Here is a 24,731-nt window from a genome sequence, read left to right on the forward strand (position 1 = left end):
ATTATTTTAGTCACCCAATCAAAAAATTCTATAAGATTAGTTTGACGTGATCTCCCTGAAGTAAACCCATGCTGTTTTTCATCTTTCAATCCATGGGCTTTTAGATGTTCCACAATCCTCTCCTTATGTATGGTTTCCATTAATTTCCCCACTATTGATGTCAGGCTTACTGGCCTATAGTTGCCCGATTCCTCCCTACTACCCTTCTTGTGAATGGGCGCAACATTTGCTAATTTCCAAACTTCTGGGACGACTCCTGTTACTAGTGATTAGTTAAATAAATCTGTTAATGGTTTTGCTAGTTTACCGCTGAGCTCTTTTAATAGCTTAGGGTGTATCCCATCAGGCCCCTTTGACATATTTGTATTAATTTTAGACAGCTGACTTAGAACCTCTTCCTCTGTAAAAGCACATGCATCAAAAGATTCATTAGTCTTCCTTCCTAACTGAGCTCCTTTTCCTTCATTTTCCTTTCTTTATCTTCTTCCATATACTTTCCTTCTTTTGCTTTTAATTTGGTAATTCCTTGTTTTAGTTTCCTTTTTTCATTTATGTATCTGAAGAATGTCTTATCGCCTTTTTTCACTGACTGAGCTAATTTCTCTTCTGCCTGTGCTTTAGAAGCTCTTATAACTTGTTTGGCCTCTCTCTGCCTAATCTTATAAATTTGCCTGTCATCCTTGTTTTTTTTTTTATAATTACTAAATGCTATCTTTTTGTTTTTAATGATTTTGGCCACTTCTGCTGAGTACCACAGTGGTCTCTTCCTTTTTTTTGCTTTTACTGACAAGCCTAATGCAATTTTCTGTTGCCTTCAATAGTGCCACTTTTAAGTAGTCCCATTTCTCCTGGACTCCATTGAAACTGTTCCAATCTGATAGGGACTTGTATACCACTAATCTAATTTTAGAAAAGTAAGTTTTTCTAAAATCTAAAACTTTTGTTTTTGTGTGGTGTGACTCAGTCACTGTACTTATAGTAAACCACACTGACTGGTGATCACTAGATCCCAAGCTTTCCCCTACAGTAATATCACATACCAAATTTCCATACTAAATCTAAAATGGCCTCCTTCCGGGTTGGCTCCTCAACTATTTGCTGTAGAGATAATCCCAGTAGGGACTTTAGAATATCTGTACTCCTGGTAGAACTAGCTATTTTGGTTTTCCAGTTTACATCAGAAAGATTAAAGTCTCCCATAATGATAACTTCCAGCTATTTCCTCAACTAGTAGATCATCTAATTCTTTGACTTGGCTAGGGGATCTATATATCACACCTACATGAGTTACCTTATGATTATCAAGCTGCAAGGTAACCCAAACTGATTCTAAATTGGTCTCGCTAACTTGTATTAAATTAGATTTTATGCTATCTTTCACATACAGGGCCTCCCCTCCCCCTTTCTTCTATGTCTTTCTTATATAGAGAGAACCCTGGTATTTTTATATCTCAGTAATTACTCCCATTGAACCATGTCTCAGTAACAGCCACTAAATCTATATTCTTAGATGCCATTATAGACTCAAGTTCATTGATCTTATTCCCCAAACTGCGAGCATTTGTAGACAAGACTCTGAGCTTGTCATTTCTTAACCTCTGTGCTACTGGCATCTTCTGGCATTGTTCCGGGGGCAGTCGGACTGCTGGATTATTACCCTTTTGCCCCCCTTTCCTAGTTTAAATGCTCCTTAGCAAATACTTGGAACTGTTCACTGAGGACATTCGTTCCCTTGAAAAAAAGATGCAAACCTTCTTTCTTGTACAGTTCTAATATCTAATGTCTTATAAAAGTAGAAGATCTCAAATTACTGAATTAAAAATCATGACATAATATGCAAGGTGGGGTCAAGATATGGGTTAATATATAGTAATACTCATTAAAGGTGTTTTCAGCACTAGTATGTTAATGGCATGTTCTTAGGATAGGCCATCAATATCAGATTGGTAGGGGTTTGACTCAGCATCATCATTGATCAGAAGTTTGAAGTGTTCTTGTATGAACACTGTAGCCCATTCATTTTTTATTATGGGTCATCTACTAGCATGCCATCTTCTTAGTGGCAACGGTGCAACGTATTGCAGCTTTGTCCTACTCACATGATACCCTGCTCTGTCACTACTGTATGTACGATGTGTAAGTAGACGGGCCAATGTAAACAATAAAGCTACTGTATCATGACTCATATCAGCTAATCAGCGAGGAGTTTAAAGAGTTGCACCCCACGTATCTGACAATAATTGTCTATTCTAAGAAAATTCCCTCAATATGCTGATCCTAGAAAACCTCTTTTCTAAAGATTTATAGATAAATTTAGGAAAAATGTTCCAAAGTAAGGACAAGGGAATTTAAAGGGGAAAGGAGCGTTACAGCTTTCTCTGTCTGCCAGATTCTAAGAAGCTGAAATTGAATTTCAGTCCATGAAAACCATTTATCTTATCTAAGTAAGTCCAAGCTTCTGTACAGTTTTATTTCTTCCTATTTGTTGTGGCTGGAATTTTGTACAGATCTCCAAATCCCCTGCAGAGATCAATATAGTATTCTCTCTTTCTGGAGCCACCACTAGGGGGAGATAAGGAGCTTACTGCATACTGATTATCAATTTAACAAACAAGCCTACGATATATAACCTATAATGATATATTAAGAAATAAATCAACACAGCTATTAAACTTACATTGGGCAACACAATATAAATTTAAGATTGTTATTAATTGCACTGTTCAAAAAACATTTGCATTTGAGAGCCAACGGAGCATGGTGCAGGACGCTTGAACTCAGAGCTCCTCACCACACTACCCAGCTTACTAGCTAAAACAGCGATTTCACCTGCCAAATCATGGGCAAACTCAGCAAGGAAAGAAGCACAGACCCAGAGGCCACCCCACGGGTCAAGAAATCCCAGGGGGATATGAATAAATACTTCCAGAAGAAGTTATCTCTAACAGCCGAGCGCTGCAAAATGGCGTCTGCAGATTACAGCAATGCGGCTCATGAGGAAGAAGATTCAGATGGCGCGAGTTCGTGCACTCACTCTGAAGCACAAGGTGGGGAAGACCTGATGCCCATTACCAGATCCTTCCTGACGCACACGCTAGCACAAGCCTTAACACCAGTAATGAAGTAGCTGGCTGATATAAAATCGGAGGTAAAGCGCATGGGGCTCAGAGTGGAAGCTTTGGAAGAATCACAAGCTGCAATAGTTCAGCTTAGTAAAGGGATGCAATCTCAAGTGCAAATGCTTCGCTCACAGATTAACAACGCCTACCTGTATCTTGAAGATCAAGAGAATCGGGGAAGGAGAAAAAATGTGAGGCTGAGAGGCATACCCGAATCTGTTCCAGCAGAAGAGCTGATGGAAGCGGTCCGACGCATATTCGCCATGTTGCTGGGCCCAGATCGCGCGGCCACTATAACGATTGAAAGAGCGCATAGAGCACTGAGGCCGAAACCTCCGGCAGGAGACCCTCCTAGGGACACTATCTGTGCATTACTAAACTACTTGGACACTGCAGAAATCCTAAAAGCAGCGAGGGATAAGGAATAAATCCTTCTGCAATTTCGCTGATAAAGATATTAAACAATATGAGTCCCAGAAAGGATCCCTGAGGTACCTCACTGGTAACAAGACCATGGTCTGAATATACTCCATTGACTACAACCCTCTGTTGTCTGTCCCTCAGCCACTGCCTAATCCATTCAACAATATGGGAGTCCAAGCACAAAGACTGCAATTTATTGATTAGCCTTCTATGTGGGACAGTATCAAAAGCCTTACTAAAGTCTAGATAAGCGATGTCTACTGCACCTCCGCCATCTATTATTTTAGTCACCCAATCAAAAAATTCTATAAGATTAGTTTGACGTGATCTCCCTGAAGTAAACCCATGCTGTTTTTCATCTTTCAATCCATGGGATTTTAGATGTTCCACAATCCTCTCCTTATGTATGGTTTCCATTAATTTCCCCACTATTGATGTCAGGCTTACTGGCCTATAGTTGCCCGATTCCTCCCTACTACCCTTCTTGTGAATGGGCGCAACATTTGCTAATTTCCAAACTTCTGGGACGACTCCTGTTACTAGTGATTAGTTAAATAAATCTGTTAATGGTTTTGCTAGTTTACCGCTGAGCTCTTTTAATAGCTTAGGGTGTATCCCATCAGGCCCCTTTGACATATTTGTATTAATTTTAGACAGCTGACTTAGAACCTCTTCCTCTGTAAAAGCACATGCATCAAAAGATTCATTAGTCTTCCTTCCTAACTGAGCTCCTTTTCCTTCATTTTCCTTTCTTTATCTTCTTCCATATACTTTCCTTCTTTTGCTTTTAATTTGGTAATTCCTTGTTTTAGTTTCCTTTTTTCATTTATGTATCTGAAGAATGTCTTATCGCCTTTTTTCACTGACTGAGCTAATTTCTCTTCTCCCTGTGCTTTAGAAGCTCTTATAACTTGTTTGGCCTCTCTCTGCCTAATCTTATAAATTTGCCTGTCATCCTTGTTTTTTTTTTATAATTACTAAATGCTATCTTTTTGTTTTTAATGATTTTGGCCACTTCTGCTGAGTACCACAGTGGTCTCTTCCTTTTTTTTTGCTTTTACTGACAAGCCTAATGCAATTTTCTGTTGCCTTCAATAGTGCCACTTTTAAGTAGTCCCATTTCTCCTGGACTCCATTGAAACTGTTCCAATCTGATAGGGACTTGTATACCACTAATCTAATTTTAGAAAAGTAAGTTTTTCTAAAATCTAAAACTTTTGTTTTTGTGTGGTGTGACTCAGTCACTGTACTTATAGTAAACCACACTGACTGGTGATCACTAGATCCCAAGCTTTCCCCTACAGTAATATCACATACCAAATTTCCATACTAAATCTAAAATGGCCTCCTTCCGGGTTGGCTCCTCAACTATTTGCTGTAGAGATAATCCCAGTAGGGACTTTAGAATATCTGTACTCCTGGTAGAACTAGCTATTTTGGTTTTCCAGTTTACATCAGAAAGATTAAAGTCTCCCATAATGATAACTTCCAGCTATTTCCTCAACTAGTAGATCATCTAATTCTTTGACTTGGCTAGGGGATCTATATATCACACCTACATGAGTTACCTTATGATTATCAAGCTGCAAGGTAACCCAAACTGATTCTAAATTGGTCTCGCTAACTTGTATTAAATTAGATTTTATGCTATCTTTCACATACAGGGCCTCCCCTCCCCCTTTCTTCTATGTCTTTCTTATATAGAGAGAACCCTGGTATTTTTATATCTCAGTAATTACTCCCATTGAACCATGTCTCAGTAACAGCCACTAAATCTATATTCTTAGATGCCATTATAGACTCAAGTTCATTGATCTTATTCCCCAAACTGCGAGCATTTGTAGACAAGACTCTGAGCTTGTCATTTCTTAACCTCTGTGCTACTGGCATCTTCTGGCATTGTTCCGGGGGCAGTCGGACTGCTGGATTATTACCCTTTTGCCCCCCTTTCCTAGTTTAAATGCTCCTTAGCAAATACTTGGAACTGTTCACTGAGGACATTCGTTCCCTTGAAAAAAAGATGCAAACCTTCTTTCTTGTACAGTTCTAATATCTAATGTCTTATAAAAGTAGAAGATCTCAAATTACTGAATTAAAAATCATGACATAATATGCAAGGTGGGGTCAAGATATGGGTTAATATATAGTAATACTCATTAAAGGTGTTTTCAGCACTAGTATGTTAATGGCATGTTCTTAGGATAGGCCATCAATATCAGATTGGTAGGGGTTTGACTCAGCATCATCATTGATCAGAAGTTTGAAGTGTTCTTGTATGAACACTGTAGCCCATTCATTTTTTATTATGGGTCATCTACTAGCATGCCATCTTCTTAGTGGCAACGGTGCAACGTATTGCAGCTTTGTCCTACTCACATGATACCCTGCTCTGTCACTACTGTATGTACGATGTGTAAGTAGACGGGCCAATGTAAACAATAAAGCTACTGTATCATGACTCATATCAGCTAATCAGCGAGGAGTTTAAAGAGTTGCACCCCACGTATCTGACAATAATTGTCTATTCTAAGAAAATTCCCTCAATATGCTGATCCTAGAAAACCTCTTTTCTAAAGATTTATAGATAAATTTAGGAAAAATGTTCCAAAGTAAGGACAAGGGAATTTAAAGGGGAAAGGAGCGTTACAGCTTTCTCTGTCTGCCAGATTCTAAGAAGCTGAAATTGAATTTCAGTCCATGAAAACCATTTATCTTATCTAAGTAAGTCCAAGCTTCTGTACAGTTTTATTTCTTCCTATTTGTTGTGGCTGGAATTTTGTACAGATCTCCAAATCCCCTGCAGAGATCAATATAGTATTCTCTCTTTCTGGAGCCACCACTAGGGGGAGATAAGGAGCTTACTGCATACTGATTATCAATTTAACAAACAAGCCTACGATATATAACCTATAATGATATATTAAGAAATAAATCAACACAGCTATTAAACTTACATTGGGCAACACAATATAAATTTAAGATTGTTATTAATTGCACTGTTCAAAAAACATTTGCATTTGAGAGCCAACGGAGCATGGTGCAGGACGCTTGAACTCAGAGCTCCTCACCACACTACCCAGCTTACTAGCTAAAACAGCGATTTCACCTGCCAAATCATGGGCAAACTCAGCAAGGAAAGAAGCACAGACCCAGAGGCCACCCCACGGGTCAAGAAATCCCAGGGGGATATGAATAAATACTTCCAGAAGAAGTTATCTCTAACAGCCGAGCGCTGCAAAATGGCGTCTGCAGATTACAGCAATGCGGCTCATGAGGAAGAAGATTCAGATGGCGCGAGTTCGTGCACTCACTCTGAAGCACAAGGTGGGGAAGACCTGATGCCCATTACCAGATCCTTCCTGAAGCACACGCTAGCACAAGCCTTAACACCAGTAATGAAGTAGCTGGCTGATATAAAATCGGAGGTAAAGCGCATGGGGCTCAGAGTGGAAGCTTTGGAAGAATCACAAGCTGCAATAGTTCAGCATAGTAAAGGGATGCAATCTCAAGTGCAAATGCTTCGCTCACAGATTAACAACGCTTACCTGTATCTTGAAGATCAAGAGAATCGGGGAAGGAGAAAAAATGTGAGGCTGAGAGGCATACCCGAATCTGTTCCAGCAGAAGAGCTGATGGAAGCGGTCCGACGCATATTCGCCATGTTGCTGGGCCCAGATCGCGCGGCCACTATAACGATTGAAAGAGCGCATAGAGCACTGAGGCCGAAACCTCCGGCAGGAGACCCTCCTAGGGACACTATCTGTGCATTACTAAACTACTTGGACACTGCAGAAATCCTAAAAGCAGCGAGGGATAAGGAATAAATCCTGCTTGACAACAATAAGATCCTATTATTCCAAGATCTGGCTGCAAGCACTCTGGCTAGGCGCAGAGCCCTCCGTCCACTGACACTGGAGCTGAGATCCAGGAAGCATCCCATTTAGATGGCTGTTCCCATTCGGCCTGAGTACCACCATAAACGGGAGACAGATCCTGGTGAGACACCCTGATGATCTACACAAGATTTGGGAAGCACTAGATATTGCGCCGATGGACATCACACCTTGGCTCCCAGTCACGGACTTAGAAGAGCTTCCTCAGTTGACCATTCCTTCTCCATGGAATCGGGTGACGAAGTTCAAGTCTCCAAAGAAGAGAGCGGATCCAGCAGACTGAGGTCTCTCACGTGAGACTCTTGTGAAAATGCTTTAACCATTTGCTTTTTAGGTCCGATTGATGGGACTTAATAGCATAGTTATTAGTTAACAGTTGTATTTCACTTACTGTTTGGGCTTACATCAATTTCCTATAACAGGATCTAGAAGTTCGCACAGTTTATGGTTAACAGTACGCTTCACATCTGATTATATAACTGGCTTGGTCACTGTTTCAATGAATTGCATAGATTATAGCAGGCTCTGGGGTAGAACTTTGGGGGTGATTGGGCAATGAAACCACCTAGTCAATATGATGATATCTTAGCCCCCCCCGAACAGATAACCCAGAGCCCTCAATCCAGTTCTTTATTATACAGCTTTAGGCAGGTTACACTCAGCTAAAGCCGTGGTTGTGGTGCTCCGAATTTGACCTTGGCTCTCACCACTAAGTTACTAGCCCCAACATGCATTTCTCTGTATGTTGCCTCATTCATATACAGATTTATGTTTCTGGGGTGTTTCCACCTCTATTTTAGGCTGACACTTGTATATTGTTCACTTTTATCTTTTAAGTCAGTTAGGATCTCAATACCAATGCTAGCTTTCAACTTCAAACAATTCTCAAATGGCTAAGGTCACAGTAGTGACACTTAATGTGAACGGGATGAACATACCACAAAAACGCAGTCAGATATACCACATGCTTAGGAAGGAGAAAGCAGATATAGCTTTTCTTCAGGAAACCCACTTCAGACATCTCCATGTACCCAGCTTGGTGAACAAACATTTTACTAACTGGCACCATGCTACATACACATCAGTAGCAAGGGGAGTTTCAATAGGGATTAGTAAAAACATCCCTTTAGCGGTATTAGCAAAAATAGTTGATTCTGAAGGAAGATATGTGTTTATCATAGCTAGAATCTTGAACTCTACTGTTACACTTGCTAATTTGTATGCCCCTAACACTAAGCAGGTTACATGGTTGACCCAGACATTAGATATCCTGAAATCTTTCGCTGAGGGAACACTCATTATGGGAGGAGATTTAAAACTGGCCTTAGATTCCTCAAAAGACTCCACCTCCAAACATGCCTCCGTACCTCTAAAACAAATCCGCAGACTCCAGAAAGGATTAGCAGATTTGGGAATATCTGATGTTTGGAGAATTTTCGATCCAGGAGATAGAAACTATACCTATCTCTCCCGAGTTCATAGGTCCTATCAATGGCTGGACTATTTATTCCTTTCAAATAATGCCCTCCCATCGGTCATTAGCACGTCTATAGGCTCTATAACAGTCTCAGACCATGCTCCGGTAAGATTGCAAATGAGGCTTCAAAATATGCCACCTAAAGCATGGTCTTGGAGGCTTAATACCATGCTAATCGAAGATGCGATTAATAAGGAATAGATTAAGGAGAGGATTTTGGAATACTTCAGAGACAATGACACACCCAATATTTCCAAAACAACATTATAGGAAGCCCACAAAACAGTCATCAGGGGAGAACTGATCAGCCTGGGTACCAAGGTAAAAAGACAAAGAACAAAAAAAATGGATTCCCTTCTTTTACAAATCTCCACACTAGAAAAACACCACAAGTCCACTATGACAGATGTTACACAAAATACACTAAACCTTTTACGCTCCCAATTGAAAGATACGCTAAATGTCAAGTCGGTTAGGACTTTGCAGTCATTACGTTTTAAATATTATTCGCATGGAGATAAAGGCTCTAAATTAATGTCTTAACTTTTGAAAGCCCAGAGAAATAAAACCTTGGTTAGTGCCATTAAATCTAAAGATGGTAATAGATTGATTACGACCCCTGCCATAGCTGAAGAGTTTTGTAAATTTGACAAATCACTGTATAACCTTGAGGAACACTCAGATGCTCCTGGGAATAACCCCCCTCCAAAACCACATCAACTCCTTCCTTCAATCCATCAAAATCCCAACTATCTCTGAAGCAGGGAAGAATAGCCTCTTATCGCCGTTTACGGATTTGGAGGTAGGAAAAACACTTAATACTATTCCGTCTGGAAAAAGTCCTGGCCCAGACGGGTTCCCTATTGCTTACTATAAAAAATACAGAGAGGTCCTGTTGCCACACTTCACCAGAATGTGCAACTCCCTGATGTTGGGCTCCTCCCTCACTCCACAGGCTCAGCTGGCTCACATCACCATTTTACATAAAGAAGGGAAGGACCCTGAGGAATGTGGTAGCTATCAACCCATTTCACTCCTCAACACAGATCGGAAATGGTGGGCAAAGCTCTTTATCCAACGCATTTCAAAACTGCTCCCTGAACTGATAGGAGAAGAACAAGTGGGATTTGTGCCTGGCAGGGAGGGAAGACATAACATCAGTAGAGTATTGCATACAGTATACTTAGCTAAAGAGAAGAAGACACCACTTCTACTTTTAGGAACAGATGCTGAAGAGGCGATCGACAGAGTTAATTGGCTGTTTATGAAATCCAACTTAGAAGCTTTTGGCTTCACTATGCAAATTATTGATGCCATTTTTTCCCTATACTCAGCCCCTTCTGCAAGAGTACTAGTTAATGGAACTCTGTCGGACGCCTTTCAGATTAGAAACGACACTAGACAGGGATGTCCCCTTTCTCCTTCCCTTTTTGTTCTAACATTGGAGACCCTTCTCTTGAAGTTCAGACAATCTCCCAATATCAAGGGTGTACAGATAGGAGGTGCTCCACATAAGATGGCGGCGTTTGCCGACGACCTTTTATTGATGATAACTAATTCCAAGGAAGCGATGCCCCATGTATTGGAGATTTTCAGAATTTTTGGAACTCTCTCCAATTTTAAAATAAATATGGAAAAATCTGAAGCTCTGGGAGTTTCGCTTGATCCTGCTCAAAAGAGACACATTGAGGCATCGACCCCATTCAAATGGCCCCCTGAGGCTATTAAATACTTAGGAATCCTAGTACCAGCTAACCCGAAACTCCTCTTTCGACTTAATTACACACCCTTAATAAATAAAATACAATCCTTCCTCTCCAGAACCTTAGTACCTCATCTGTCTTGGTTGGGGAGAAAAAACGTTTTAACAACATATGTTCTCCCTCAAGTTATGTATACTTTTAGATCCCTCCCCATTTCAGTCCCGAAGTCGTTCCTCAATAAAATTAAGGTGATCATGGGAAAGTTTCTATCGGCTGGTAAAAGAGCCAGATTATCCTTCTCCTTACCGGATTTGTCAGGTGGTATCTCCTTACCGGATTTGTCAGTCTACATTCAAGCCATACAATTGGAGAGGTGGATTGCCTTGTCCAGACCACAACCATTTTCCATTCATATAGCAACGGAAAGAGCTTTGCTTGGGAGAAATAGAGAACATCTTCTCTGGAGTTACAACAGCAGAGCTCCCATTAGACAAGAAGTAATAAGGGTGATCACGAGGTGTACTATTAAGCACTGTAATGCCTCTCCAACACTTAACATGAGTGGCAAACGTCTATCTCCCATAATGCCTCTTCTTTTGCTTCCACATGTGCTCTCGATTCATCCCATCAAAAGGTCGAATGTCTGGAGGGATGTCCAAGAATATAGATTAGGTGATCTCTCTAGATTGTCGCCGAACTCTGATTTTTACACCACCCTCACTGGGAATTCCACATCTGAGATAAATGTGATCCAGAAATGGGATTTTGAGAGTACATGTGCCAAGTTCCTAAAATCTGAATACCTCCCTCTTCCAGACCCGACCTGGTTGGAGAGCTATGTCCTTCTACCTTCCATACCCACAAAGTGCCTATCATTAATTTACAGGCAATTGCTAACAGGGAGAGACCAACAGACCCTGGCATATCTTGGGGAATGGGAGAGAGAACTGAACATCACAATAAATGATTCGGATAAGGCGTTTATACTATCCCATTCACATGGCTTCTCCAGATGCGTTATAGCACACCTGACTTTCTACACAGAATTAACTTGATTCCTTCTAATAAGTGCTGGAGATGTTCTAATGGGGTGGGCAATATCTCTCACATTTGGTGGTTCTGCCCGGCTCTGAGGCATTTCTGGCATGAGGTTGAAGCCATTAATAAGGTTTGCCGCTCCTAAATTAAACTCACAGGCCCCTTGATTTTACTGTGTCTCCCTGAGAAAGATTTTAGGCCAAATAGAACTTCTCTTGCCACGCATATGATCACCGCTGCAAAACTCCTTATTCCAATTAAATGGAGGGAGACGGATCCCCCCACTTTGACCATGTGGTATGAAAAAACAAACTTCTTATGTCAAATGGAGGAATTGGCGGGATGGGAGAACAACAAAAGGAGTGAGTTTCTAAAAATATGGCAACCTTGGCTCTCACACATGGAAGAGAGATATGCTTCAGTTAAAGGGTAGACCCATCAGAAATGTCTACTTCACAATATTTATAACATAGGCAATGTCATCCCTAACAGTTCACCTGAACTAGAGGTTTATTTTATGCAAGTAATATGTATTTGCTTAAATGGTTGAGATCCTGGCTGACCTTTATTTATTAATTAAAATGTATTTTTAGTTGTTGTTACCTTTGTTTGTTCTTTACATACTGCACTGATAAATATGGAATAAGACCAAACAGAAGGAGATAAGTCCTTTAGCTAAATTGTGCTTAAGGTAATAGTTGACATCAACGTGATTGGAGGAGTTAGATGACTCTAACTTATTGTAACTATACTCTTACCCTTTATTTGTCTCCCATGTCACCCTGAGGACTTGGGGTTGGTCGTATGACCATTTAGCTTAAAAATCTAAGATATGTCCTAATGATCTTTATTTGTACTATACTATCTGATGTACACTATTGTGTTATACGTTGTCTTGTTATTAAAAAATGACATAAATAAAGATTTAAAAAAAAAAAAAAAAACATTTGCATTTTTCAGACCTGGACAACACGTGCCATTCATCTCAGGCTAAGAGAAAAGGTAAGGAGGTTTACTACTAGGAACTTGCTAAATCACAATGCTCAGATTCTTTTACAAGATAGAACTATACCACATCAGATCTATGTAGGGGTCCCTACACACACAAATTTGCAGTAGCATTTTTTTTGCTGCAAAATTGCGTGAATAACCTCAAGAATTTTTTGGGCACTTAAGTTTTCGGTACTTTTGTTTAGCTTTTTTGTGTTTTTTAAACAGTGGCCCAGATTAACTAATAAGTCTGCATCAAAAATCTGTCTAAAATTGAAACAAAATGGCATAACTTGGAACATGTAGGGTTTCTACACTTTTTCCGACATGCTTGACAGCGTGTGAGGCTTTGTGGGAAAGGGTCATGACCATACATGCACTATTTTGCATCAAACTTGTGCGACAATTCTGGGATCAAAGTAAGCCAAACAGTTGGTATAGAGTCAGAAAAAAGTGGCTATCACTGCACAAGATTTATCATCGAGCCTAAGCCCTAGGATAAATCTGTTACAGGTCTAGACAACATTTCTAAGCTTATACCATCTTTAATTTCAGTAAATCTGGGACAGTCTTCCTTACCACTAACATTTTCCTAATGCCATTTTATATGTAAAGTAAAGGTGATTTTAAAAAAAAGTGCCAAGAGCTCCAGCATGCTGCATTTTTCTAAAATAAAAAAGCCATAAAGGAAACGAAATGTCATTCAATGAACAAAAAGTAGCATAAAGATTTCTAATGTTTCTTGCATTTCATATTTGTCATAGACATTAAACTAACATCTGGAGCTAGCGATGTTACAAAAAAAAAATGCAGGTGCAAAAAAAACTATCTGTGAACCCATCTCTTAAGCAATAAATACATATTCAACTTCACTCACCTTGTACACCGTAAAGAAAGCCTAAAGAAATCACTAAAACAAAAAAAAATAGGTTAACTTTTTGTCAACATTTGTTTCCAAAAATCACTAAAGAAAATCATGTCTAGAAAGTTAGAATAAAAAATTGAATATAATCATGTATTAATATCTATTGTAATACACATCTATGAATGTTTTCAAATGTTATTTTTTTAATTCTTGTAATACCTGAGCAAAACAACAGAAGAGTCTTCATTGTGGCCATCACTGCAGAAGTTTGTGCCTTTTGAATTCAAAAAGTTAAAAAGCGTAAGATACTAAGATTTAATATTTCAAATAGATTATACACCAAACAAATTAAATGGATATGCACGTTACCTGTCAGTGAATGATCCTCAGGAGATTATTAAAATGAGAAGATGATCCTTCAGAATTTATAGCTCTTCTCTTCTGTGCAGGAGCCAATCAGAATTTTTTGGAACATTTTTATAGGCTTCCTCAAGGTGGGACTAATTAAACATTTTGGCTGTTTATGACATCTTATGGACTGAAGCCAATTCTAAGATTTCTCATCTCTCAGTAATAAATGCAGATATTCATCAGGAGTTTAGTTAGACAATCCATATTTAGTTAGACAATGCATTACCTAATAGGTGTAATTAGACTCTGAGCCAAATAATTGCTAAAACAGAATGTGCAAATTCTTTCTCTTCCCTGTGCATCAGTAATTGCATCAACAAGGGTGTGAGGAGGCTGTAGTGCCACCCTGTTCCCCATATTAGTAGAGATAAGCGAGCATGCTCAGCCGAACTGGTGTTCGGCTCGAGCATTGCCATGTTCGCGTTCAGATGAGTATTCGGCCGAACACTGCATGTGCTCGTGTGCCATTAAGCACAATGTAAGTCAATGGGAGAACCCCAGGCACCCTCTTCTCGGAAGAAGAGAAGGTGTCTGGTTCCCAAAAAAACAGCCAGCTTTTTCGGATCTGAGTTTTCACTATCGTGAAAACTCAGATCCGATGGTATATTCTAACACAGAGGCGTTCCCATGGTGATGGGGACACTTGAAGTTATAATATACCAACAGGCGCGTACATACAGTTCCCCTGATGCCTGGCGGCATCCGACCTCTGACAGGGCGCTGTGATCCACGCAATTAACCCCTCAGGTGTGGGTTAATTGCACGGATCACAGCACCCTGTCAAAGGTTAAGTGCCCCCGGGCAGCAGTGCGCCCCCCAGTATTAAAATCATTGGTGGCCAGTGCGCCCTAGCCCCCTCAGTATTAAAATCATTGGTGGCAGTGGCCGCAGGGTCCCCCTCCCCCCACATCATTGGTGGCAGCAGCAGTTCTGATCGGAGTCCCAGTGTAATGGCCGGGCTCGGATCGGTTACCATGGCAGCCAGGATGCTACTGAAGTCCTGGCTGCCATGGTCAGTTAGTCACTCAGCAGCATTTACTCACCTGCGCTGTCGCCGCCGGGCTCTCTTTCTTCTGAAAACTCACAGGTCTATGCAGCGCATTGCTGAAGGCATATGCCTTCAGCAATGCGCTGCATAGACCTGTGAGTTTTCAGAAGAAGGAGAGTCGGGCAGCAGTGGGCCGGTATGTATGTGCCTGTTGGTATATTCTAACTTCAAGCGTCCCCATCACCATGGGAACATCTCTGTGTTAGAATATACTATCGGATCTGAGTTTTCACAATAGTGAAAACTCAGATCCGAAAAAGCTGGCAGTTTTTTTGGGAACCAGACACCTTCTCCTCTTCCGAGAAGAGGGTGCCTGGGGTTCTCCCATTGACTTACATTGTGCTCAGGTGCTTGGTAGAACACACAAGCATCGTGATTAGAGTTGAGCGAACACCTAGATGTTCAAGTTCGGGGAGTTAGGCGAACTTTAAAAAAAAGTTCGGGTTCGGGACCCGAACTTGATCCGAACTTGGACCCAAACCCGAACCCCATTGAAGTCAATGAGGACCCGAACTTCACTTTATTATTTTCCGATATAACATGCGGCACCTGAGGGGTTAATTGTGTGGCTGCACTGGCCACCAATGATTTTAATACTGGGGAGGGAGGGGGGTCTGGCCCCTGCTGCCTGGCAGCATCCGATCTCTTAAAGGGGTTAATTGTGCGGATCACAGCCCCCTGTAAAAGATCAGGTGCTGCCAGGCAGCAGGGGTCCGTTATGTCCACAGTTCTCAGTATATTCTAACTTGAAGCGTCCCCATCACTATGGGAATGCCTCTGTGTTAGAATATACTGTCGGATCTGAGTTTTCACGATCTAACTCAAATTCAATGGTATATTCTAACATAGAGGCGTTCCCATGGTGATGGGGACGCTTCAAGTTAAAATATACCATCGGATTGGTGAAAACTCTGATCCGATGGTATATTAATATTACCCGAACACCGAACCCGAACTTTTACTGAAATGTTCGGGCCCAGGTTCGGGTGCCGAACACTGTAAAGTTCAGTACGAACCCGAACTTTACAATTCGGGTTCGCTCAACCCAAATCGTGATGTGTTCGGCCAGAGCACCCGAGCACGCGAGCACTTTGATGCACGCCCATCACTACATATGAGGAAACCATGCTATAACTGATACATGATAGTTAGGAGGCTGTCACAAACAGACTCCCTCATAAATGTGTTTTGACTTGGATGGCTTTTTCAGGTCTGCCCTACAAATTCAACTCTGCTATTCCAGTTTCAATCCAACCCTGCTATTGCTTTCTATTTTTTTACCTGATCTTCTTAACTATACCCTGCTGCACCTGCAAAGCGATGGTTAAACTTTTCTGCAATGTTGTTTGTATTCTACTGAACATTTGGTATAAATGTCTGGCAGGTCCCTCATTCAGGGCCTGACGATCCATGTACATTTCACAAGTGTGTTCTTCATCTTGGATGGAGCTGTCTGGTCGTTTGCTCAGGTGGATTTTGCCTCAAGCTAAAAAGTTTCCTGTTTCCAAACCACAAATTGGTCTTTTATAAGACTTAACATTTGTTATTTAACTTAAAATGACCCCCCCCCCCCTTCCTAATTACAAGTTCATGTAAAATCAAACTGTGTTTGATGCAGTTTTCAAGTAGGATTATTGCCCCTTCACTGTATGTTTTACTGCTATAGGTTGTCTTCAAGAGGAAGAGGGGATATGGCGAGTTGACACCACTGCTAAACTCATTTGCAATTGCCCAATTGGCTGTAACCTATCATTGGAGACTATTACAGCTAAGCCCCCTGTGTCTATTGATTGATGGTTTCTAGCTCCAGTTCTCCATCATCTTTAGTCTTGACGTCACTAATAGAGTTGAGCGGACACCTGGATGTTCGGGTTCGGCCGAACTTCGGAAAAAAGTTCGAGTTCGGGACCCGAACTAGACCCGGAACCCGAACCCTATTGAAGTCAATGGGGACCTGATCTTTTGAGCACTAAAATGGCTGTAAAAATGTAATGGAAAGGGCTAGAGGGCTGCAAATGTTGTTAAAATGTGGTTAAGAGCATGGCAAGTGCCAAATTACTTAAAATAACGTGAAAATAAATAAATAAATATCTTGATCTAGGAGGAAGAGGTTCATATGGAGTAGGAGGTTGAGGAGGTGGTGGATGTGGCGGTGTAGGTGGAAGGGGCGATGGAGGAGGAGGTAGCCTACACTGCTTTTTGGTTTAAAATTTATTTATATTTTTTTAAATTAGGGTACACCCCAAAACATTGGGAAATATAACCCTCCAGTCGTGCTAAACACACGTTCAGACAATACACTGGCTGCAGGGAAGGCCAGCACCTCCAAGGCGTAAAGTGCAAGCTCAGGCCATGTGCCCAATTTGGAGACCCAGAAGTTGCAGGGGCTGACCCCTGTCAGTTAGTTTGTGTAGGCGTGTGCATACTTACTGCTCCACCATGTCACATGTCCCCATGATGTTCACGATCCAATTTGATATCTGCTCTATCAACTTTCGATGTCTTTTTATGCGCCTACCATGGTGATCACGGGTGGCGGGGAATCAGGGTTCCAGGCCGGAGAGGGAGCGTGAGAAAAAGAGACCAAATTTAAGGGAGATAAATTTATTTAAAAAAATTGGGATCGAGCAGAAATGTGGGGAAAGCAATTGAGGCGCAAATGTTGGTCAAAAGAGTATAGCGGAAATGTGGGACAAAGTATTGAAGTGCAAATGTGGTACAACTTGTTTAACCACCTCAGCCCCTATAGCTTAAACACCCTTAATGACCAGGCCACTTTTTACACTTCTGACCTACCCTACTTTAACCGTTTATTGCTCGGTCATGCAACTTACCACCCAAATTAATTTTACCTCCTTTTCTTCTCACTAATAGAGCTTTCATTTGGTGGTATTTCATTGCTGCTGACATTTTTACTTTTTTTGTTATTAATTGAAATTTAACGATTTTTTTGCAAAAAAATGTCATTTTTCACTTTCAGTTGTAAAATTTTGCAAAAAAAACGACATCCATATATACATTTTTCTCAAAATTTATTGTTCTACATGTCTTTGATAAAAATAAAATGTTTGGGTAAAAAAAAATGGTTTGGGTAAAAGTTAGAGCGTTTACAAACTATGGTCCAAAAATGTGAATTTCCGCTTTTTGAAGCAGCTCTGACTTTCTGAGCATCTGTCATGTTTCCTGAGGTTCTACAATGCCCAGACAGTACAAACACCCCACAAATGACCCCATTTCAGAAAGTAGACACCCTAAGGTATTCGCTGATGGGCATAGTGAGTTTATAGAACTTTTTATTTTTTGTCACAAGTTAGTGGAAAATGATGATTTTTTCTTTTTTTTTTCTTACAAAGTCTCATATTCCACTAACTTGTGACAAAAAATAAAAACTTCTATGAACTCACTATGCCCATCAGCGAATACCTTGGGGTGTCTTCTTTCCAAAATGGGGTCACTTGTGGGGTAGTTATACTGCCCTGGCATTCTAGGGGCCCAAATGTGTGGTAAGTAGTTTGAAATCAAAATGTGTAAAAAATGGCCGGTGAAATACGAAAGGTGCTCTTTGGAATGTGGGCCCCTTTGCCTACCTAGGCTGCAAAAAAGTGTCACACATCTGGAATCTCCGTACTCAGGAGAAGTTGGGTAATGTGTTTTGGGGTGTCATTTTACATATACCCATGCTGGGTGAGATAAATATCTTGGTCAAATGCCAACTTTGTATAAAAAAATGGGAAAAGTTGTCTTTTGCCAAGATATGTCTCTCACCCAGCATGGGTATATGTAAAATGACACCCCAAAACACATTGCCCAACTTCTCCTGAGTACGGAGATACCACATGTGTGACTCTTTTTTGCAGCCTAGGTGGGCAAAGGGGCCCACATTCCAAAGAGCACCTTTTGGATTTCACCTGCCATTTTTTACACATTTTGATTTCAAACTACTTACCACACATTTGGGCCCCTAGAATGCCAGGGCAGTATAACAACCCCACAAGTGACCCCATTTTGGAAAGAAGACACCCCAAGGTATTTGCTGATGGGCATAGTGAGTAGAGTTGAGCGAACACCTGGATGTTCGGGTTCGAGAAGTTCGGCCGAACTTCCCGGAAATGTTCGGGTTCGGGATCCGAACCCGAACCGAACTTCGTCCCGAACCCGAACCCCATTGAAGTCAATGGGGACCCGAACTTTTGGGCACTAAAAAGGCTGTAAAACAGCCCAGGAAAGAGCTAGAGGGCTGCAAAAGGCAGCAACATGTAGGTAAATTCCCTGCAAACAAATGTGGATAGGGAAATGAATTAAAATAAAAATTAAACAAATAAAAATGACCCAATATCAATTGGACAGAGGTCCCATAGCAGAGAATCTGGCTTCACGTCAGGAGAGAATCAGTCTCTTCATGCCATAGCAAAGAATCTGGCTTCATGTCAGCACAGAATCAGTCTCTTCATGCCATAGCAGAGAATCTGGCTTCATGTCAGCACAGAATCTGTCTTCATGTCATAGCAGAGAATCAGGCTTCACGTCACCCACCACTGGAACAGGCCACTGTCACACATTTAGGCCCCGGCACCCAGACAGAGGAGAGCGGTCCCGTAACAGAGAATCTGGCCTTATGTCAACGCAGAATCTGTCTTCATGTCATAGCAGAGAATCAAGCTTCACGTCACCCACCACTGGAACAGGCCACTGTCACACATTTAGGCCTAGGCACCCAGGCAGAGGAGAGAGGTCGCGTAACAGAGAATCTGGCCTTATGTCAGCACAGAATCTGTCTTCATGTCATAGCAGAGAATCAGGCTTCACGTCACCCACCACTGGAACAGGCCACTGTCACACATTTAGGCCCAGGAACCCAGGCAGAGGAGAGAGGTCGCGTAACAGAGAATCTGGCCTTATGTCAACGCAGAATCTGTCTTCATGTCATAGCAGAGAATCAAGCTTCACGTCACCCACCACTGGAACAGGCCACTGTCACACATTTAGGCCCAGGCACCCAGGCAGAGGAGAGATGTCGCGTAACAGAGAATCTGGCCTTATGTCAGCACAGAATCTGTCTTCATGTCATAGCAGAGAATCAGGCTTCACGTCACCCACCACTGAAACAGGCCACTGTCACACATTTAGGCCCTGGCACCCAGGCAGAGGAGAGAGGTCGCGTAACAGAGAATCTGGCCTTATGTCAGCACAGAATCAGTCTTCATGTCATAGCAGAGAATCAGGCTTCACGTCACCCACCACTGGAACAGGCCACTGTCACACATTTAGGCCCCGACACCCAGACCGAGGAGAGAGGTCCCGTAACAGAGAATATGGCCTGATGTCAGCACAGAATCTGTCTTCATGTCATAGCAGAGAATCAGGCTTCACGTCACCCACCACTGGAACAGGCCACTGTCACACATTTAGGCTCCGGCACCCAGACAGAGGAGAGCGGTCCCGTAACAGAGAATCTGGCCTTATGTCAGCGCAGAATCTGTCTTCATGTCATAGCAGAGAATCAGGCTTCACGTCACCCACCACTGGAACAGGCCACTGTCACACATTTAGGCCCCTGCACCCAGACAGAGGAGAGCGGTCCCGTAACAGAGAATCTGGCCTTATGTCAGCGCAGAATCTGTCTTCATGTCATAGCAGAGAATCAGGCTTCACGTCACCCACCACTGGAACAGGCCACTGTCACATATTTAGACCCAGGCAGAGGAGAGAGGTCGCGTAACAGTGAATCTGGCTTCATGTCAGCACAGAATAAGTCTTCATGTCATAGCAGAGAATCAGGCTTCACGTCACCCACCACTGGAACAGGCCACTGTCACACATTTAGGCCCCGGCACCCAGACAGAGGAGAGGTTCATTCAACTTTGGGTTGCCCCGCAATATAATGGTAAAATGAAATTAAAAATAGTATTGAATGAGGAAGTGCCCTGGAGTAGAATAATATATTGTTAAGGGGAGGTAGTTAATATCTAATCTGCACAAGGGATGGACAGGTCCTGTGGGATTCATGCCTGGTTCATTTTTATGAACGTCAGCTTGTCCACATTGGCTGTAGACAGGCGGCTGCGTTTGTCTGTAATGACGCCCCCTGCCGTGCTGAATACACGTTCAGACAAAACGCTGGCCGCCGGGCAGGCCAGCACCTCCAAGGCATAAAAGGCTAGCTCTGGCCACGTGGACAATTTGGAGACCCAGAAGTTGAATGGGGCCGAACCATCAGTCAGTACGTGGAGGGGTGTGCACAGGTACTGTTCCACCATGTTATTGAAATGTTGCCTCCTGCTAACACGTTCCGTATCAGGTGGTGGTGCAGTTAGCTGTGGCGTGGTGACAAAACTTTTCCACATCTCTGCCATGCTAACCCTGCCCTCAGAGGAGTTGGCCGTGACACAGCTGCGTTGGCGACCTCTTGCTCCTCCTCTGCCTTCGCCTTGGGCTTCCACTGGTTCCCCTGTGACATTAGGGAATGCTCTCAGTAGCGCGTCTACCAACGTGCGCTTGTACTCGCGCATCTTCCTATCACGCTCCAGTGTAGGAAGTAAGGTGGGCACATTGTCTTTGTACCAGGGATCCAGCAGGGTGGCAACCCAGTAGTCCGCACACGTTAAAATGTGGGCAACTCTGCTGTCGTTGCGCAGGCACTGCAGCATGTAGTCGCTCATGTGTGCCAGGCTGCCCAGAGGTAAGGACAAGCTATCCTCTGTGGGAGGCGTATCGTCATCGTCCTGTGTTTCCCCCCAGCCACGCACCAGTGATGGGCCCGAGCTGCTTTGGGTGCCACCCCGCTGTGAACATGCTTCATCCTCATCCTCCTCCACCTCCTCCTCATCCTCGTCCTCCTCGTCCTCCAGTAGTGGGCCCTGTCTGGCCACATTTGTACCTGGCCTCTGGTGTTGCAAAAAACCTCCCTCTGAGTCACTTCGAAGAGACTGGCCTGAAAGTGCTAAAAATGACCCCTCTTCCTCCTCTTCCTCCTGGGCCACCTCCTCTTCCATCATCGCCCTAAGTGTTTTCTCAAGGAGACATAGAAGTGGTATTGTAACGCTGATAACGGCGTTATCGCCACTGGCCATGTTGGTGGAGTACTCGAAACAGCGCAACAGGGAACACAGGTCTCGCATGGAGGCCCAGTCATTGGTGGTGAAGTGTGTCTGATCCACATTGCGACTGACCCGTGCGTGCTGCAGCTGAAACTCCACTATGGCCTGCTGCTGCTCGCACAGTCTGTCCAGCATATGCAAGGTGGAGTTCCACCTGGTGGGTACGTCGCATATGAGGCGGTGAGCGGGAAGGCCGAAGTTACGCTTTAGCGCAGACAGGCAAGCAGCGGCAGGGTGTGAACGCCGGAAGGGCGAACAGACGGCCCGCACTTTATGCAGCAGCTCTGACATGTCGGGGTAGTTGCGAATGAACTTCTGCACCACCAAATTCAGCACATGCGCCAGGCAAGGGATGTGCGTCAAACCGGCTAGTCTCAGAGCTGCAAAGAGATTTCGTCCATTATCGCACAACACCAGGCCGGGCTTGAGGCTCACCGGCAGCAACCACTCGTCGGTCTGTTGTTCTATACCCCGCCACAACTCCTGTGCGGTGTGGGGCCTGTCCCCCAAACATATGAGTTTCAGAATGGCCTGCTGACGTTTACCCCGGGCTGTGCTGAAGTTGGTGGTAAAGGTGTGTGGCTGACAGGATGAGCAGGTGGAAGAAGAGGAGGAGGAAGCTGAGTAGGAGGAGGAGGAGACAGGAGGCAAAGAATGTTGCCCTGCGATCCTTGGCGGCGGAAGGACGTGCGCCAAACAGCTCTCCGCCTGGGGCCCAGCCGCCACTACATTTACCCAGTGTGCAGTTAGGGAGATATAGCGTCCCTGGCCGTGCTTACTGGTCCACGTATCTGTGGTTAGGTGGACCTTGCCACAGATGGCGTTGACCAGTGCACACTTGATTTTATCGGACACTTGTTTGTGCAGGGAAGGCACGGCTCTCTTGGAGAAGTAGTGGCGGCTGGGAACAACATACTGTGGGACAGCAAGCGACATGAGCTGTTTGAAGCTGTGTGTGTCCACCAGCCTAAATGACAGCTTTTCATAGGCCAGTACTTTAGAAATGGGCCAGGGATCGAGGGTGGCTAGGTGGGAATTTACGCTTTCTCTCAAATGTTTGTGAGATGGAGAGCTGAACGCTGCCGTGTGACATGGTTGAGATGCTTGGTGACGCAGGTGGTGGTGTTGGTGGTACATCCCATGTTTGCTGGGCGGCAGGTGCCAACGTTCCTCCAGAGGCAGAGGAAGAGGCCGAGGCAGCGGCAGCAGCAGCAGAAGAGACCGAGGCGGCGGCAGCAGCAGAAGAGGCCGAGGCGGCAGCAGCAGAAGAGGCAGCAGGGGGAGCCTGAGTGACTTTCTTGTTTTTAAGGTGTTTACTCCACTGCAGTTCATGCTTTGCATGCAGGTGCCTGGTCATGCAGGTTGTGCTAAGGTTCAGAACATTAATGCCTTGCTTCAGGCTCTGATGGCACAGCGTGCAAACCACTCGGGTCTTGTCGTCAGCACATTGTTTGAAGAAGTGCCATGCCAGGGAACTCCTTGAAGCTGCCTTTGGGGTGCTCGGTCCCAGATGGCGGCGGTCAGTAGCAGGCGGAGTCTCTTGGCGGCGGGTGTTCTGATTTTGCCCACTGCTCCCTCTTTTGCTACGCTGTTGGCTCGGTCTCACCACTGCCTCTTCCTCCTTACTGTGAAATTCAGTGGCACGACCTTCATTCCATGTGGGGTCTAGGACCTCATCGTCCCCTGCATCGTCTTCCACCCAGTCTTGATCCCTGACCTCCTGTTCAGTCTGCACACTGCAGAAAGACGCAGCAGTTGGCACCTGTGTTTCGTCATCATCAGAGACGTGCTGAGGTGGTATTCCCATGTCCTCATCATCAGGAAACATAAGTGGTTGTGCGTTAGTGCATTCTATCTCTTCCACCCCTGGTGAAGAGCTAGGTGGATGCCCTTGGGAAACCCTGGCAGCAGAGTCTTCAAACAGCATAAGAGACTGCTGCATAACTTGAGGCTCAGACAGTTTCCCTGATATGCATGGGGGTGATGTGACAGACTGATGGGCTTGGTTTTCATGCGCCATCTGTGCGCTTTCTGCAGAAGACTGGGTGGGAGATAATGTGAACGTGCTGGATGCACTGTCGGCCACCCAATTGACTAATGCCTGTACCTGCTCAGGCCTTACCATCCTTAGAACGGCATTGGGCCCCACCAAATATCCCTGTAAATTCTGGCGGCTACTGGGACCTGAGGTAGTTGGTACACTAGGACGTGTGGCTGTGGCAGAACGGCCACGTCCTCTCCCAGCACCAGAAGGTCCACTAACACCACCACGAAAATGTCCACGTCCGCGTCCGCGTCCCTTATTAGATGTTTTCCTCATGGTTCCCGTTCACCACAATTTTGAGAATGGCAAATTTGGGAATAGTTTTTCAACCCAGAAAAAAAAAAGTGCTTTTACGGTCACTACAAATAACTTGACCAGCTAAAACAGTACAGATTTGCTTGAATAGAAATGTGAGACCTGTTTTTTTTTGCACTGTGTGACAGGTTAAGGTTTAATCTCAGAATCAGACTTCTATATGCACGGTAGCGTGTGTCTTAGGTTTTTCTGAATGACACTATCAGTACCTTCAATGTAAGATATCCTTTTTGGGAAAGATTTCAAGTAGGCCTCATATACCAGAAACTAGTTATTTTGAGAATGGCAAATTTGGGAATAGTTTTTCA

General features: G+C 43.5%; 1 protein-coding gene and 1 long non-coding RNA gene across 4 annotated transcripts in view; both read right to left on the minus strand.

Annotated features, from left to right (window-relative positions):
- LOC120993044 (venom serine protease inhibitor-like) overlaps positions 1-24,731 on the minus strand; it is a 242,274-nt gene that overhangs the window by 23,418 nt on the left and 194,125 nt on the right. The window contains exons 1-3 of one of the 3 annotated variants that reach the window (XM_040421704.1): positions 13,878-13,907; positions 13,728-13,782; positions 13,521-13,553 (exon numbers count right to left, since the gene is read on the minus strand). The exons of the other annotated variants lie outside the window; for them this stretch is intronic. Of the exons in view, the coding sequence (XP_040277638.1) occupies positions 13,521-13,553; positions 13,728-13,764 (70 nt within the window). The 5' untranslated portion in view covers positions 13,765-13,782; positions 13,878-13,907. Of the gene's footprint in view, positions 1-13,520; positions 13,554-13,727; positions 13,783-13,877; positions 13,908-24,731 lie in introns of those variants that run through there. 3 annotated transcript variants of the gene reach the window in all.
- LOC120993112 lies at positions 5,497-9,875 on the minus strand. The gene is made up of 3 exons (XR_005777145.1): positions 9,866-9,875; positions 6,850-6,852; positions 5,497-5,989 (listed from the first exon to the last, which is right to left on the minus strand). It is a non-coding gene; the product is annotated as an uncharacterized LOC120993112 (long non-coding RNA).

The sequence above is a fragment of the Bufo bufo genome, chromosome 1, assembly GCF_905171765.1.
Source record: "Bufo bufo chromosome 1, aBufBuf1.1, whole genome shotgun sequence".
Lineage (NCBI taxonomy): Eukaryota > Metazoa > Chordata > Amphibia > Anura > Bufonidae > Bufo > Bufo bufo.